This window comes from Protomyctophum bolini, assembly GCF_963924005.1.
Source record: "Protomyctophum bolini genome assembly, chromosome: 1".
NCBI classification, from domain to species: domain Eukaryota; kingdom Metazoa; phylum Chordata; class Actinopteri; order Myctophiformes; family Myctophidae; genus Protomyctophum; species Protomyctophum bolini.
The window spans coordinates 39,461,863-39,477,777 of record NC_137862.1 but is presented as its reverse complement, the minus strand read 5'-3'; the positions used below and the strand labels follow the sequence as shown (position 1 = coordinate 39,477,777).

The 15,915-nt window shown below is 39.9% G+C and overlaps 2 protein-coding genes across 2 annotated transcripts in view; one reads left to right on the top strand and one right to left on the bottom strand.

The window, feature by feature from the left end:
- dna2 (DNA replication helicase/nuclease 2) overlaps positions 1-3,937 on the top strand; it is a 112,848-nt gene extending 108,911 nt beyond the window's left edge. Inside the window, exons 22-25 of the mRNA XM_080770701.1 lie at positions 1,272-1,361; positions 2,286-2,471; positions 3,159-3,305; positions 3,801-3,937. Of these exons, the coding sequence (XP_080626827.1) occupies positions 1,272-1,361; positions 2,286-2,471; positions 3,159-3,305; positions 3,801-3,854 (477 nt within the window). The 3' untranslated portion in view covers positions 3,855-3,937. The remainder of the gene's footprint in view (positions 1-1,271; positions 1,362-2,285; positions 2,472-3,158; positions 3,306-3,800) is intronic.
- Positions 3,938-6,727: 2,790 nt separating this feature from the next.
- Positions 6,728-15,788, bottom strand: pbld (phenazine biosynthesis like protein domain containing; the record flags this gene model as incomplete). The annotated part of the gene is made up of 11 exons (XM_080767891.1): positions 6,728-6,799; positions 6,863-7,009; positions 7,946-8,008; positions 8,369-8,452; positions 9,212-9,303; positions 10,074-10,162; positions 10,510-10,539; positions 11,835-11,947; positions 12,739-12,837; positions 15,322-15,421; positions 15,705-15,788. 10 exons carry the CDS (start codon positions 15,786-15,788, stop codon positions 6,897-6,899), a joined length of 867 nt encoding a protein of 288 aa, XP_080624017.1. The 3' UTR covers positions 6,728-6,799; positions 6,863-6,896.
- Between the last annotated feature and the right edge of the window lie 127 nt (positions 15,789-15,915).

Sequence of the window (15,915 nt, the reverse complement as noted above, 5' to 3'; positions counted from 1 at the left end):
TGTCAAAAATTCCCCTAGGGTGGTTGAATAGAAACCAATGTGGGATATGTTAGTAGACACCTTTACAAACACATTGGTCAAGGAAATTCTTGGTAAAAAATGTATTCCCATTTGACATTCTGATAATATTCACTGACTATATCAAGCTTACGTGTCGCTCGCTTGTAGATTTTTGCTCATTAGTTCTTTTAAGATGAAAGCGTATGTGAAGTGATTTAAATTAGTGATCTCCCAGAAAACCCAAATGATAACCCTCGGATATTATATAAAAGCAAAGGTTAATTGAGTTAATTGAAAGGAAAATATGAGTTTCAGCCTGATCATAACCCTGTTGATTTCATTATAAAATTAAAGTTATATGTTTCAGAAAATATATAATGTGAAAAGTGGAGGTAATTATGTGGCCCACTGGCAGACAGACAGTCTGACGAAGACATTTGTTCTGTGATCCTTCCACGCGCTACGTCCAACCAGGGAAAGGAGCAACCACTCATGCATGAAGGAACCATGAGATCAAGTCCGTTGCTCTCCCCAGGCTAGCGGAGGGTGTGTAGAGCCCAGGATCACAATAGATAATTGACACAGGGGTGAAAAATAGGTTACAAAATCGTGGGGTAAAAAAAAAACAGATTCCGAGCTCAAGGAAAGAGACTGCAGAGGGCGCAGTTTTTCCTTTTTTTGCAGATGGGTTCCCAGATAGGCATGTCGCCGATTATCTTATTTTGATGTTGATCTTAATAATTAGTGACTTTGGACATTACCCTATTTTGAACCCCCCCGCTATTGTCTTTGGGGAAGCCTACTGATAATTTCCACCAAGTTTAATTAAAACTCTCTCACACACACACACACACACACACAACCAATTACAATAGAGTACCAAAGTCCTGACGTCACTCGTTCATTCCCTGGGTCGCGGAAGACAGACAAACTTTCACCGCGATATTGTCAGGGACGTGGCTCTGTATTGTTTACGATAGTCAAGTCACTCATATTTGAATGATGCAATCTGCTTCTGGCGAAACATTTACTAATTCAGCGGCAGTGACATTAGCATTTTCTCGCCATCCGTAAATTCTTCATATCCATATGAGTCAAACCGCCGGGATCATTTGTTTATTTTTGGAACACATTACTTATTTGATACGATATTAAAAAAGTCTAATGGGAAAGGGAAGAAAAAACCGCAACCCAGGTAGGATGCGTAAATGACTTCAGACGTAATTAATTCATGCGTGCAGGGCAAGGTAACTAGTTTCTCTTTACTGTAGGTGCCTGCCTTGGAGACCGTGGAGCAGCGAGGCGTCAGCAACCACATTGAGGCTGCCCTGATACACACACTACTGACACTGCTGATAAAGGTATGGCGACGCATGCGCACACACTACGTTTACTTATATCTTTGACACTTGCATCTGAATGTTCTGATGTCATGTACCATTTTGTACACATAAGAAGACAAAGTCAAGCTGTGAAACGACGGACAAAATATATAAACAATTTAAATGCATTCATGAGATGTTATAATATGCCTTGATACATACTACAGTATCTACTATACTGTGTTTAGGCTGGCTATGATGTGATAATAGTACATTAGTAATGTAATGTATGTTGAAATGTAGAGGTGCTCTGATCGATTGGCCGATTTTCACTCCAAATTACTCGATCAATGATCGGCAATTTACCTGATCTGGTGAAACCGATCTTTTAAACCATACAAGTGGTATAAAAGTCAATCGGATATATTGTATAAAATCATTTTGCATCTTTGTGACAGGCCTAAAAATTCTCCCCTTCCCACACACAGGAAAAGTTTTGATGTGTTTTTTGACAAATAATAATTTGGGGAATATTCATATTTTCCCCTTACGCACAAAATCAGTATCGGTATAGGCTGAACGTGAGAAAAACATCATCGCCAAAAAACCTGATCGGAGCACCTCTATTGAAATGGTATCAAATGAGAAAATCACTTTGCTTGTATTTTTACAAGCTCTGCTTATTGCTAGTAATGTTAATGTATTTAAAGTGTACCGGTAAGTCCATAAATATGAGCCACTACAGGCAACAACTGGAATGCATTTCAGTATCCCATCTTCCATCACATACATTGTATTTGGGGTGTTATGCTTGCTTGATAGAATAATCACCAAGAGAAGAACCTGAAACGTAATCTCTGCGTTTGCCAGCTGCCTGCTACAAAGCGGGCCATCTAGCCTCTGAACCGAGTAGCTTATCTTCTTACACTAACATCTCTTATTGTTCTTATTTCTTTCTTTTAGGCAGGTTGCAAGGCCAGTGACATTGGCGTCATCGCCCCCTACAGGCAGCAGCTGAAGACTATCTCGGCCTTGCTGCAGTCGTCGGAGTTCAGTGCTGTGGAGGTTAATACGGTGGACAGATACCAAGGGCGTGACAAGAGCGTCATCGTGTTGTCCTTTGTCAGGAGTACCACAGAGGAGGGAAACGTACGTAATATTATTGTGTCCCACAGAGGAGGGACACGTACGTATTATTACTGTGTCCCACAGAGGAAGGAAACGTACGTAATATTATTGTGTCCCACAGAGGAGGGACACGTACGTATTATTACTGTGTCCCACAGAGGAGGGAAACGTACGTAATATTATTGTGTCCCACAGAGGAGGGACACGTACGTATTATTACTGTGTCCCACAGAGGAGGGAAACTTACGTAATATTATTGTGTCCCACAGAGGAAGGAAACGTACGTAATATTATTGTGTCCCACAGAGGAGGGAAACGTACGTAATATTATGGTGTCCCACAGAGGAGGGACACCTACGTATTATTTCCCTTATAGATCTTTAACTGCATAAAATTCCTATAGACGGCTATGCTGTGTGTTTGTGTTGTGTCCCTGGGTCTCCCTGGCTGCTCCGAGCACGGAAATAGCATATTTTCACCACCAAGTGAAGTGTCACTGTTGTGCAGCCTAACACACCACCAAGTCTCACTGTTGTGCAGCCTAACACACACACACACACACAGGCCAGTGAGGAGAGCCAGTACAGTACAGCACAAGTACAGTACAGCACCACTCACTTCAGACGGGTCTGATTTTTTATTATTGTTAAAATATGATCATCAAACTTCATCTCTCTCTGTCGCTCTCTCCTCTCCCTACATCCATAGTTGGGTGAGTTGCTAAAAGACTGGCGCCGTCTGAATGTAGCGGTCACCAGGGCTAAACACAAGCTGCTGATGGTGGGCTCAGCTCTAACACTACGACGCTACGCACCGCTGGAGAAACTACTGAATCACCTGCAACAAGAGGACATGATATCCTTTTCATATGGCTTATTGTTACCGTTACTGAACAGTATTGCTAATCAAATTCCTACACAAAGGAAAATATGATGTCCTTTTAATATTACAGATTTTTATGGCATGGCATGGCTCAGTAGGAGGCATCTAGAAGAGACTAGAGGTTTGTCTGTGAGTGTGTCTTGTGTGTTTTTCAGGGCTAATCTTGTAAACCACTTGACAGATAATTGCCAAATTTCATGTAAATGCTACAAGTGGCCAACCAAATGGATATTTGCATTTTTCCACAGTTATTTTTCTAAATACAGTAGCCTACTTTGCTGTCGACTGTTCTCAGACTTTTCTCGTCTTTCAGGGTTTGTAACTGTGAAATCTGAAACACGTTCTTAGTTTCGGTCAGCACAATGTCTAATCCATGCCATGTGTTCAGCCTTTGAGTGAAAACTCTTTGCCTTTGTGTGCATTTTCATTGTGCAACTACTGTGGTATTTTCCTGAACCCTGACCTCACGTAACCCTGCTCCCTCCAGCCGCCCATGAGGCCCTGCCCAGCATGCACTTGTGATCACAGGAGGCTCTACTCACCATGGTGTTTCTGTTTCCTGACAGCACAGCAGCCAAAACATTGTGCGACACACAAGAAATCAACTAGGTGCTCAGTGGAGGTACAAAAGTTAAAAAGGTGTAGGGTTGGCGCTTCAAGGATCAAAGGGACTATATAGCAGAAAAAAGAGGGGCGATCCAAGCACTCAAAAGTTAAAAAAGAAGAGAAGGTAGATTTCATAAAGTACTTTAATAAAGTACCCTGATTTTATATCCGCCCTCTCCTCTTTAACTTTTTTCAGTGCTCAGATCACATCTCTTTCTTGAAGTTATCACACCGTTCCATCCCATGTGCTGGCTGTCGCGTCATATGTACTGTATATATGGCACGACAGCCAGCATCAATGCTGCCTGGGAGATCTCAACTGTTTCTTACTACACCTGGCTGGAATTGTATCCTGTGACGTATGGAATTGTTGGCAACGCGGTTGAAGATGCGTTGTCATGACAAACTACAACCTCAGCCTCATAAACTCAGAAACTATCTGTAACCTCAGCCTCATAGAATCATAAACTATCTGTAACCTCAGCCTCATAGAATCATAAACTATCTGTAACCTCAGCCTCATAGAATCATAAACTATCTGTAACCGCAGCCTCATAAACTATCTGTAACCTCAGACTCATAAACTATCTGTAACCTCAGCCTCAAACTATCTGTAACCTCAGCCTCAGCCTCAAAAACTATACAGGTCAGGGTAGATAAACGGGGCCAAGAACTATGAATACAGTAATGTTCCATGTTATGCTGTATGATCTACCGGTAATTCTTTATTTTAAATCTGTCCTCCATACTTGAACTATTCCAATTTTAGAAGTAGCTCTAGGTAAGTTAATTTCTTTTGGGACTTGTTTTACTAGCTAATCTAAGATAATAAAGCCGAATTGAACTGCTTCCGTTTTTGACGTTTGTTTTATTATCAATTTCTATCTTTTTGTGTGATTTCTCCAGACTGAAGAATGTCACTGCAGGCCTGCAGGGTGAGACGTACAGTATCTGGCGTCAGATTTGATGTCAAAAGTTACTGTGTATAAATTCACGGTGTCCTGCCACAGAGACAATTTACAACAGAGACTGCATTTACCAATATAAACATTTCTTCACCCAGGTTGACATTTCTATTACCCCTTAACTGATGGGTGGGTGGATGTGTCCTTTCATTCAAAACCTCCCCAGGTAAACCTTCATTTACCTGTAATGACATGCTGAAAATAAGAGCCAGTTTTAAAGTGATTAATGCATGTAAGAAAACATGTCACATTAAAATGAATCTTCATTCAGGGGTGAAAAATAAAATACCTGAATTTGGAGCTACAATAGGCTCTATGCACAAAGAATAACTTCCTACTTCCGGGCCCCTTCCTTACTTACTTAACTTGTTACTGATGATACTAATTAAGGCTCTGTTCCATTTAGTGTGCAGTGGTTTTCAAACTTTTTCATTTCAAGGATCCCCATAACTGTGTACAAATGGAACCAAATGGATTTGGTAACATTTGTAGTAGTTACACACCGGTGCAGGCACGGGACACTTTGAAACCCACTGGTGTAGCAGTGTTTAACTTTCCAGTGAGCCAACATGCACAATAGCAGCACCCCGACTCTGTTGGACCAGAACGGAACAGAGCCTTCATTAGTATCAGCGCTAACACCTGTGATGGAAGTAGGCCATGTGTGCATAGAGACACACGGGGACTACAAATGTACATGCATCCTACAATGTACTAAAATATACTCCATCAGTTTGTGAAAAGTGCTAGCATTGTAAATCTCAAGTCAAATTGTTTGCGGTATATGTCACGGTTGCATCCCTTGAGGTTTTCAATACCCAGATATATTTGTTGTGGGCCTATTTCGTTTTATATGCTTGCATTTGTTGAAAATGATCTAAACAGCATCTTGCAAGACTATTAATACTCATCTGGAGAATTCACTAGGTAGTTGAAAATGTCAGGATGTCACTCCTCCATTTAGCTGGGTTATTTTCCCATGCAACTATTCAGCAACAATCATACAACAAGTTGACAGCGGTAAAACACACCCGTCGGAGCTCCGTGGTAGGTAGAACATATATAGTAAGCCCGTGACATGTTCAAAATATAGACATGAATAACAAAGTCAGTCTGGATCGGGATGTATATTGAGAATTCCACTCTTCAAAGTTGGCGCTCGTAGCCTCGTAAAGGCAGTGACGTCCCTTAAAAGCGACAGGTTCTCTGTCTGCCGTCTCGTCTCCGCTCCGTTAACATTATGGGCAACTCATTCAAGTGGTAAATTAAATGTGAAATACATCCTCTATTGATAAAACGACAATATATGTTGACAAAGACACTTCATACATTTGGAAACATATTTTTATTCAAATTAATATAGTCTTCAGTTCATTTCATATTATTTTAAAAGTAGGCTAACTAAAGTTGAATTTCTATGGGCTGGCCTGCAATACACCGTTCCAACGGACCAGAAGTGGGGACGCCGTCTCATTTGGGGGTGTAAAATTTGTAGTCCCCGTGTGTCTATATAGACTAATTCAGAAACGGGTCACATGGTTACGTATGCTGTATTTTATACCTCATACTATGCATTTAAAGTATGAGGTATAAAGCACAGCAGCCTTGTGTTCATAAAACGATACCCAAAAGATTGGGTATTTGGTAAGACTGACGTTATGTATCTTTCAGGACCTTTCACTTTAAAAAAAAAGAAATATGTTGCCACTACTGTTCATCAGTAGTAACGTTTGAGGCAGACTAACATCAGTCACTCTACCATTTCACTGTTTTAGAAGAGGTGCAGGTTTACCCCGCAGCTATGTCTGCTCCGCCTACAGGAAATACGTAAGCTAGCTGCGACCATGAGACCCGTTTCTGAATTGGTCTATAGAGCCCATTGCCATCCCCTGGAACCTGGCCTAAATGACGTCCCTGGCTGTGGGTGTGTCTATAGAGCCCTTTGCCATCCCCTGGAACCTGGCCTAAATGACATCCCTGGCTGTGGGTGTGTCTATAGTGTGATTGTCCCTCGCATGATGGTGACAGTCTGTCCAGCTATGTTGATTCTCCCATCGTCCCTCACTTCGAGCTCCAGCTCACCACCCCGACTGGAGCACTGGAAGGCTAAACACACACACACACAGCTGTTGGATTATATATTTAGAGACGAATAATAGGGGTGGACAAAAATAACCGATTCACTCAAATATCGTGATTTTGAATGCCGCGAATCGCGATGTTCAAATTGTGATTTTATGTTTTGTATAATTTACGCAATTTTTTTCAGATTTTGTTTTCTTTATTTAAATTTTTTCATGACAGTAAGACGTTATCTGGCTGAATTGAAGTGTATAATTAAACGTTTGATGCGTTTATAATTGTTTCAAAATATTCTAGTATAATAAAAGCAAATTTACTTGGGGGCAAAATCACAATGACATCAAGATGTACTAAACAATGTTAATGATCTCAGACCTCCAGTTCTAGGAAACACAGAATGGGGGGACTTTTTTATTGTTTCCACACAACAGCTCTAAGGTATATTAATGGCATAGTAAAATGTTGAAAATGAGTGGAATTCCCCTTTTAATTTACCAGGAAAAAATATAAATGCTTAAAATGGTGTGGTTAATTAAATGTCCAGCCTCTATGAAAGTGAATGGTCTAGTTCTATGGTTTTCAACCAGTGGTCCTTGAGGGGGTTCCAGGTGGTCCCCAGCTAAATTAAGTTTGTAACCAAATGGACCCTTATTAGATCTTTAATGCTTGAGAGTGTAAACACTCAAGAGTTAAATTATTGTTTAACATCTGCATTACTTGATTTGATTTACAAGTAATGCAGTCTACACAATTAGAGAATGTAGAAGAATTGTTATCTTATTCAACGACAACAAAATATTAGATTTTGGATCTGAGAGGCTAATCAGGCTCATCAGATGGTGGTATGTGGCTCAAATGCTGAATAAATAATCTGAAATAATAATAATAATATGAAAAGGGTTGAAAACCACTGGTCTAGATGTATTGGATTCATGATAAAATGTATGTGATGTTAATTACCCAGCATCTTCTTCTTCCCTAGTTTCTCTGACCAATAGCTGCCTAGGACAGTATGGGCAGAACCTACAAAGAGAAGGGTTAAGATGATTTAGCAATACATTTAGCAGGGCACCTGCTATTGCCAAACACGGAACAATCCTGCAGCGTATATATTTTGCACAATCTTATTTTTTATTTTTGACATAGGCCTAGGTGTGTGTGTGTGCGTGTGCGTGTGCGCATGCGTGTGATTGATTGAAGTATTTATTAACAGTTTGCAGAATTACAGTACATTTCAAGCTCAACTCAATACAAAAACTGTTAACTGTGATTGGACAACACCATAAAAGCATTACACTTGTTTACAATAGGGCCCACCGTTTTCAATTCATTGTGTGCGTGTGTGCGTGTGTGCGTGCGTGCGTGCGTGCGTGCGTGTCCTACCAGTGACAGGATCCTCTGGGATTCCATTCCAAGGAGAAAAGAATCTGGAATAGAAGTCATAGCCCGGCTGGCAGTCTGGTGCTCCTAGACAAAGAAGAAGCAGAGAGCGATGCATAGATTGACAAATGGATGGAGGTTCTGGCTAGCTACACTGTGATTCTGCACACGCTACAGGAGAAGCTATAAAAAGCTACAACAAAGACGATATCCTTTGATCTGTGACATTACTTTTACTGTTGTTAAATGACACAGTACATGTCATTGTGTAAATAGAGCTTGGGCCATATATATAATGGTTTTAATTTCAGATATCACGTGTGTTAACATTTTCCTCCTAAATCATTTAAATGCTACTGAACTTTCCAAAATAATTGGGTCAATGTTGACTAAATATAATGGTGCTGTTATAACCCACCGAGTTTGAATTTAGTCTGTAAATCTTTTTGCTAGAGACTATGTTCAGCTTGAAAATGCATTTAAACAAACAAGCAACAAGCAAGTTCCAAGTCCCTGCAGGTTAATGTTTGTACCATATTGAAATGAATGGATTCCACAGAACTTTAACCACGATATAGTTCAGAAAATGGTCAGCAGGAAGTCAAGTATACTGTGAGTTGTAGTCGATGGGCTAAACATGCCATGCCACTACTATGGTCCGTTAACTGTACGTTCAGCAATTCAATTCCTCTTATACATCTGTAAACATAATGCAGTGCACAGTGCACTATACTGTAACTGTAACTCTTAATTGTCTAGTAGTCATAGACTACTACCTATCAGAGCACTGAATCTTTTACAATGAACAACTTGAATTCTAAATCTATACTTCTGGTTCTGCCCTACCTATCATGGTGAGGATGACTCCCTTTACTTTGCCAGTTTTTTCACTGGACATAATAGTTGCAGGGTCCAACTTCAGGTTGGTAAGAACTGACCTGGAGAAAACAGACAAAAACAACCCCAGAGAGAGAAACACAGAGAAATAATGTGAAAAGGGCATGATGATGTAGTGAAAAGTATAGACTTGATGCTGGGAGGCCGTCAGTTTGAATCTGTGTCGTACACTATAGTCCAAAGACAAATTCTGTTTTTGACATATTTACTATGGTCCTACTAGACACCAGGGAATTACATCTGGCCACAAAAGATCACAGGATATATTGAATATGAAGGGGAGGTGACAAACTAACATATTGAGCCTATGATACAAAGTATGGCATCCCCCCAGTAGGCTACATTCACATTCAGTAGATCCTGTGATCTTTTGTGGCCAGATGCAATTTCTTGGGGTCTAGTAGGACTATAGTAAATTATTTATAAAGAAATCGCCATATTTTGTAAAACAATACATATTTAGCCACATGTTCGAATGCCCCCGCCCCCTGTCAAAAACATCTAAAATCGCTAAAACGAAAGAAAGCAGCAAATAAAAAAATAACACTCATCTTTTACTTTCTCTAATAACAACCTAAAACATGAACCTTGGTTGAAAAAAACTAAAGTTGTCCTTTAAATTGTCACTTTTGAAATGTGCTTGGTTTGTTTACTGTTGAGTGAGCAAACAATGTTGCACATTAAGCTATAGTCATCTGAGGGACCCCCCCCCCCCAAACTCATTTGAGGACCCCCCTGGGGGTTTCGACCTCCAGTTTGGGAACCCTAGTAGTTAAAGGATCAGTGTGTTTACGTGTGAAATTGACCATACCTGTCACAGGTGTCAGACAGACGAACCAGCAGTTTCTTAGTTTTGGCACACAGGTACACATCCTGGACTGGGATGTCCCCCACTGCTGCCTGAGCATGCACGCACGCACACACACACACACACACACACACACACACACACACACACACACACGCACACGCACACACACGTATAGACAAAAGCCACATGAACACAAAAAGGAGTGAGATGGGATTTTGTGTTTACTGTAACAGGTTCCCATACGTTTTCAGCTTGAGACCCAACAGACCCAAAACTTACAAAAATACATTATGAATGAAAATAACTTATTTTATATAATATAATAATAACTTATTACTTACTTATAACCTATTTCAAAATTAGACAAAATAGAAATTCTACAAGCAAAAAGCACATAACATAAAAACCAAACAAAATTGCGTCATCACGAACCTACCTTAATGATGTCTCTGAACTCATTGGGATCCTGAGGGGAAAAGATCAGTATAACTAAGTGTCATTAACAGGTTATTCACCAGTGTCAGTATAGAGATTTTGGACACTAGTACAATTTTATTTTTATTTATTTGACAGGGACAATGCTCATTAATCAACACGTCAGTTTTCACATCCATGTAAATGGGCAGTTAGCCAGAAGCTAATGTACAAATGTTACATTGTTATTTGTTGTTGCTGTGCCGCTTTACATGTGTGTATCGGCACTATGGAACACGCACCTCAAACACATTTTAGACACAGTTTCAACCTGCCATCCCTAGTTTAGGCATAAATGTTTCAAAAATGACTAAAAAATTAAATTTCTAAACATTACAAAAATAGAAGATCTAATTAAGCTCAGTTGTTTTTGCTATTTGTCGTACAACAAGGTATATAGGGTATAAGTGGTTATGACTCATCGTAGCCCAATTCATGAACTAATGACCACAGTGTCATCTGACTTGTTTTTCCTTCATACTCGTGTCAATATGGTCTTTTGGATTTTGAATGAACACACGATAACTTACAGAAAAGTGAAACCCCATTCGCGACTTGAGGCATTTTGTTCAAAACGAGCCACTCCTGCAAACTTTGGAAGCCAATCTTAGCCAATCAGGATGTAGTATGAAAAATTGGACAGATCTTGATCATATGACTAGAGATCATGGGCTCTATTTTCATCCATGCTAAACCCCTTATCCCTAAACTACTTTGCCTTTTTTACTATTTTGAAAAACATTTTTGAATAGTTAAAATATCTACAAGCTCACATGTGTCGATGTAGATTGGCTATTTTAACTTGAAAAAACAAAAATCAAAATAGTAAAAGAAAAAAGGGCAAAGTAGTTTAGGGATAAGGAGTTTAGCATGGACGAAAATAGAGCCCTATATGTACCGAGGCAATCTGTTGGAGTAATATTAAAAAATGTGTTTAGCAAACATTGGCCCTATAATTGGCCCCTATTGGTGGCACTATAAAAGACACATGTGATGTAATACTTGGGTTCAATTGGATTTTTGTATTCTGTCAGGAGCTTGGGTTCCATGGCCCCAATAGATGCCATCATCACGTATTATCATAATAACCAATATACATCATGATGGCAAATGCTATGAAAATGAGACCCAGGTCGTAAGCAGCCTGTAACTTTATGCATGAAGGATGCTGGCCATGGGACTTCTACCATGCCTGGCTACAAGGGTATATTCTATGCCAATACAATTATGGGGCACTGTGGATATATAGTATCCTTATGGGATTAGTTGTGTTTGGATTTGTCTTACCTCCCTTGTGGGTGGGTAGAGAGGGAAGTCCATGAGAAAGCGCTCAGCTCCCTGCCTGACGACACACAACTCACCACTCTTTGTCTCAAACACCAGTTTGGAGTTGACATTTTCTGACAAAATAAGATGATTATAATTAAATTATAATAAATGGTTTTATGTAACCACATTTCAGTCCTATTTACAAGTACAGCCATTCTCTGGCACCTGAGAATCATCTCCAGCTCTACGCAGTAAAAAGAAGAAAACAAAAGAGTGTTCATGTATCCATTTGTACAGTACAGGTTAATTTGGTTACATTTGTAACTGTCAGAACTAATGAACACTGAGGAAGGCCAGTGGCACCCAACTTACGATGTCAGGCAGAAACCTTGTTTCTCCATATTTTTACTAGGCTGATATATATATATTTTTTCCCGTAATGCAATGCAATACTTTGTCATGCACGACAGTGTCACACAAAAGGAGCAAAAATAGCCGATCTACAAGGTCGCTTGTAGAATGGCTGCTATAGGATCCATTAGAACGGGTTCTTTTTTTTCTTCTTTTTTTACATTTCCTGAAAAACATCAGTTTTGGAGATACAAGATTTCCACCCGACAACAATGATGTGGTTTGGTGTGTGAAATGCAAGCTCCACACAGACTCAGACACAGACTCAGTCAAACACTGATCCGCAGGGGCAGGGCCTTTGCATGTATGTAAGTACTAGTGTAGACTTCAGAGGCTATACTGACAGACAAACTTAAGATTGATTGAAACATACAGTAAGTGTGTGTGTGTGTGTGTGTGTGTGTGTGTGTGTGTGTGTGTGTGTGTGTGTGTGTGTGTGTGTGTGTGTGTGTGTGTGTGTGTGTGTGTGTGTGTGTGTGTGTGTGTGTGTGTGTGTGTGTGTGTATCTTACTTAAGTCCTGAAACAGAATTGCTGCAGTAGCCAGGGTAGCGTGACCACACAGGTTTACCTCATTGGTCGGCGTGAACCATCGGAGCTGGAACCTATATCCTGTCAACCAACCCCTTGTTAGGAAACAACTTCTGAAATTTTTATAACATATCACAGTAAGAGCCAACGACTGTATTCCAAATTCTTCCAGTGAAATCATGACGGGTAACATTTGTTAATACATTTAATATCCATCTTTGGCTTTCTCGGGTGCTCCCCTTACTACCTATAATGGCATCCATTATAATACGGTTTCAAAAAAGTTTGATTGATTGATTAAAGTATTTATTGACAGTTTGCAGAATTGCAGTACATTTCAAGTACAACTCAATACAAAAACTGTTAACTGTGAGTGGACGACACCATAAAGCCCACCATTTTCAATTAATCAAAGGACACACACGACAGTGTTCCGTTCACCTACACCATCTGTTCTCTCCCCTCCAGGTAGGATTGCATCCAGCTCACCGATGTGCTATCAAAACCAATTGCTTTTAGCTTGTTAACCAATATGGAGTGGTTCAGTGTCAAAAGCCTTTTGGAGGTCCAGCATTACCATGCTGCAGTATTTGCCAGCATCCACCTCATGTTTGATGTGGTCGCTCAAATAGAGGAGGCATGTGTCAGTGGAGTGGGATGTTCTGAAGCCAGATTGGAATTCATACATTATTTTCAACCTGTTCATAGACTATTTTTTCCATCACTTTCGAGATGGAACTAAGAATAGAAATAGGGCCGTAGTTGCCGGGGTCTAATTTGCTGTTAACTCTGTTTACATGGTACATTGAGATGAATTTTAATTAGTCCAAATATAAACAAAGCATCGCCATGACATTTGCTGAGCGCATTCATGCTCCCCGGATGATGACTCCTCTATACTGATTTTGGTGACCAGTGACCACATGCATTTGGTAAACCAAAAGGGATGTGGTCGACAATTTGATGTCTCAAACAGGCAGCTGCATCGTTTGCTGGCTGTTGTCTATTGTAATTTGAGTTTCTTATCACTGCATCCCGACTCAAATAAATACCCTTGAGACATTCCTTCAACTGAGTAAAACCTGACATTGGATGTGTCTCTTTTCTCCAACAAAAGCCTTATATGATTAGTATTACTGGGGAGGTCGGGTAATGTCATTTTCACCATGGATCAAAGTAATTTGTGATTATTATTACTATGATTATTACTACTGTTTTCCCCCACATTCCCTGTCAATTATATTGCCAGGTGGATCGGCTGAAATAATTTTGAGTGGCTGCATGCAGTGCTTGCTGCAGGCAGGTCAGAATCTACCAGTGGTGGCTCACTGGCTCCTGGCAAATCTTTCACTGTTTCAACTAGTTCACTTCATATTGCATTTTTCTAATTTACCTACTGTACGTGCAGTAGAGTAGAGTGTAGACTACAAGTACAGTATGTCTTTACTATTGTCTCGGAATGGATCAAATTGCTATCCCTGAAAATGTAGCTATTTTCTGTTTAATAGAAAGCTGGAGAGAACCATGTTGAACAAACACTCTATAGGGTGTTGTAGTCCCGCCCCCTTTCATGACGACGACAGGCCCAGGAAATAATTCCCCATGCATTTTCCCATTGACATTTCAAAAAGTATTTATTTAAAGATCTGTAAGCCTCAAACCAAGCCAACTCGGATCGTGACAAATCATGACAACAAACACACTTTTTTGGGCCGAACAAATAATTAGAAAGAGGAAAAAAGGGCAGGGTACAACACTTTTTTTTGTTGTTTGTTGTAGAATAAACATTTTGTCTTTCTTGCGCATTGCACATAATGGACGAGCCTCCACTGCATTCTACGGCGTTGACAACAATGCTCTTCCCAGGCAGGTGGTGGTGCATTGTTACCTACAACAATGCTGAGCATGTGTTTTTGTTTCTTTTTCTTTTAGCCTGCTAATACCTATACCCCCAGTCCGCCACTAATCCTAATCATTCTCTTACTGTCGCCCATCACATCCTCACTCACTCACTTTATGTGGGGGTTATGTGGGGTTAAGATGACAAAATAACACAGACACACACACACACACACACACACACACACACACATGCACTCTCTCTCTCTCTCTCTCTCTCTCTCTCTCTCACACACACACACACACACACCCACACGCACACACACACACACACACACACACACACACACACACACACACACACACACACACACACACACACACACACACACACAGATTATATTATATATGATTATAACCTAATAATTACACACTGACCACTTGCATTATGATGATGGCGACAATGCAATACAATAATAATAATAATGGTTTGTAACCGGGTGTGATTGCAAAGTTGCAGAAAAAGTCTACACGTTGAATTGTTTGCATTACAGAATGAATGACTGATTTGAATATGAGGCAAACATACACTAGACCTGCGCCTACAGAGTTCATGTAACGGATTGTGTCTGATGATGATAAAATGTAGGCCTATCTCATATAGTTTAATATCCATCTTATATCCATATAACCCATCTATACAGCAATGATATTAGAACAACTGACCTGTTGTAAAGTCATCAGAGGGGTTGAGTTTGATAACAAAAGCTGTCTCTGACACGTTCATCTCAGTTGCTATCTTCTGGTACAACTCATCAGACAGTTCCTAGTAAAAACAGACATCATGACATGTTATTGCACAATTATCAAAATGGTCATATATTCTTTTCAACATACATGGGTGGTAATATTTTTTTATCTTGACTTGATCTTTCTCACAGACTCAACAACTCATTTAATACATCTTTTTGATGAACATTTGTTCCTGCTGCTTTTTATTTGTAAAATGTTTTTTTTTGTCAGATAATAACATTAACTGTTGTATCTTATCTGTCTGTGATAGCCTAAACAACAGCTAGATAACGTGTTTCCAATGCAAATATACTCACATGCAAAAGTGGACAAATTGCTGCCGGGTTTCCTCTGAATGGTAAGGTGGTGAAAGCATCAACAACATACACAGGAATCTCCATTGTGAAATGTCAATTAATTTGGAATTTTAGCAGTTTGAGTGACTTTTTTTTCCTCCTTTACACCAGCTAGCTCACTGCTGAATGGACTTTACACCCAATGACCCAATAGGTGGCCCAGTTCCAACTC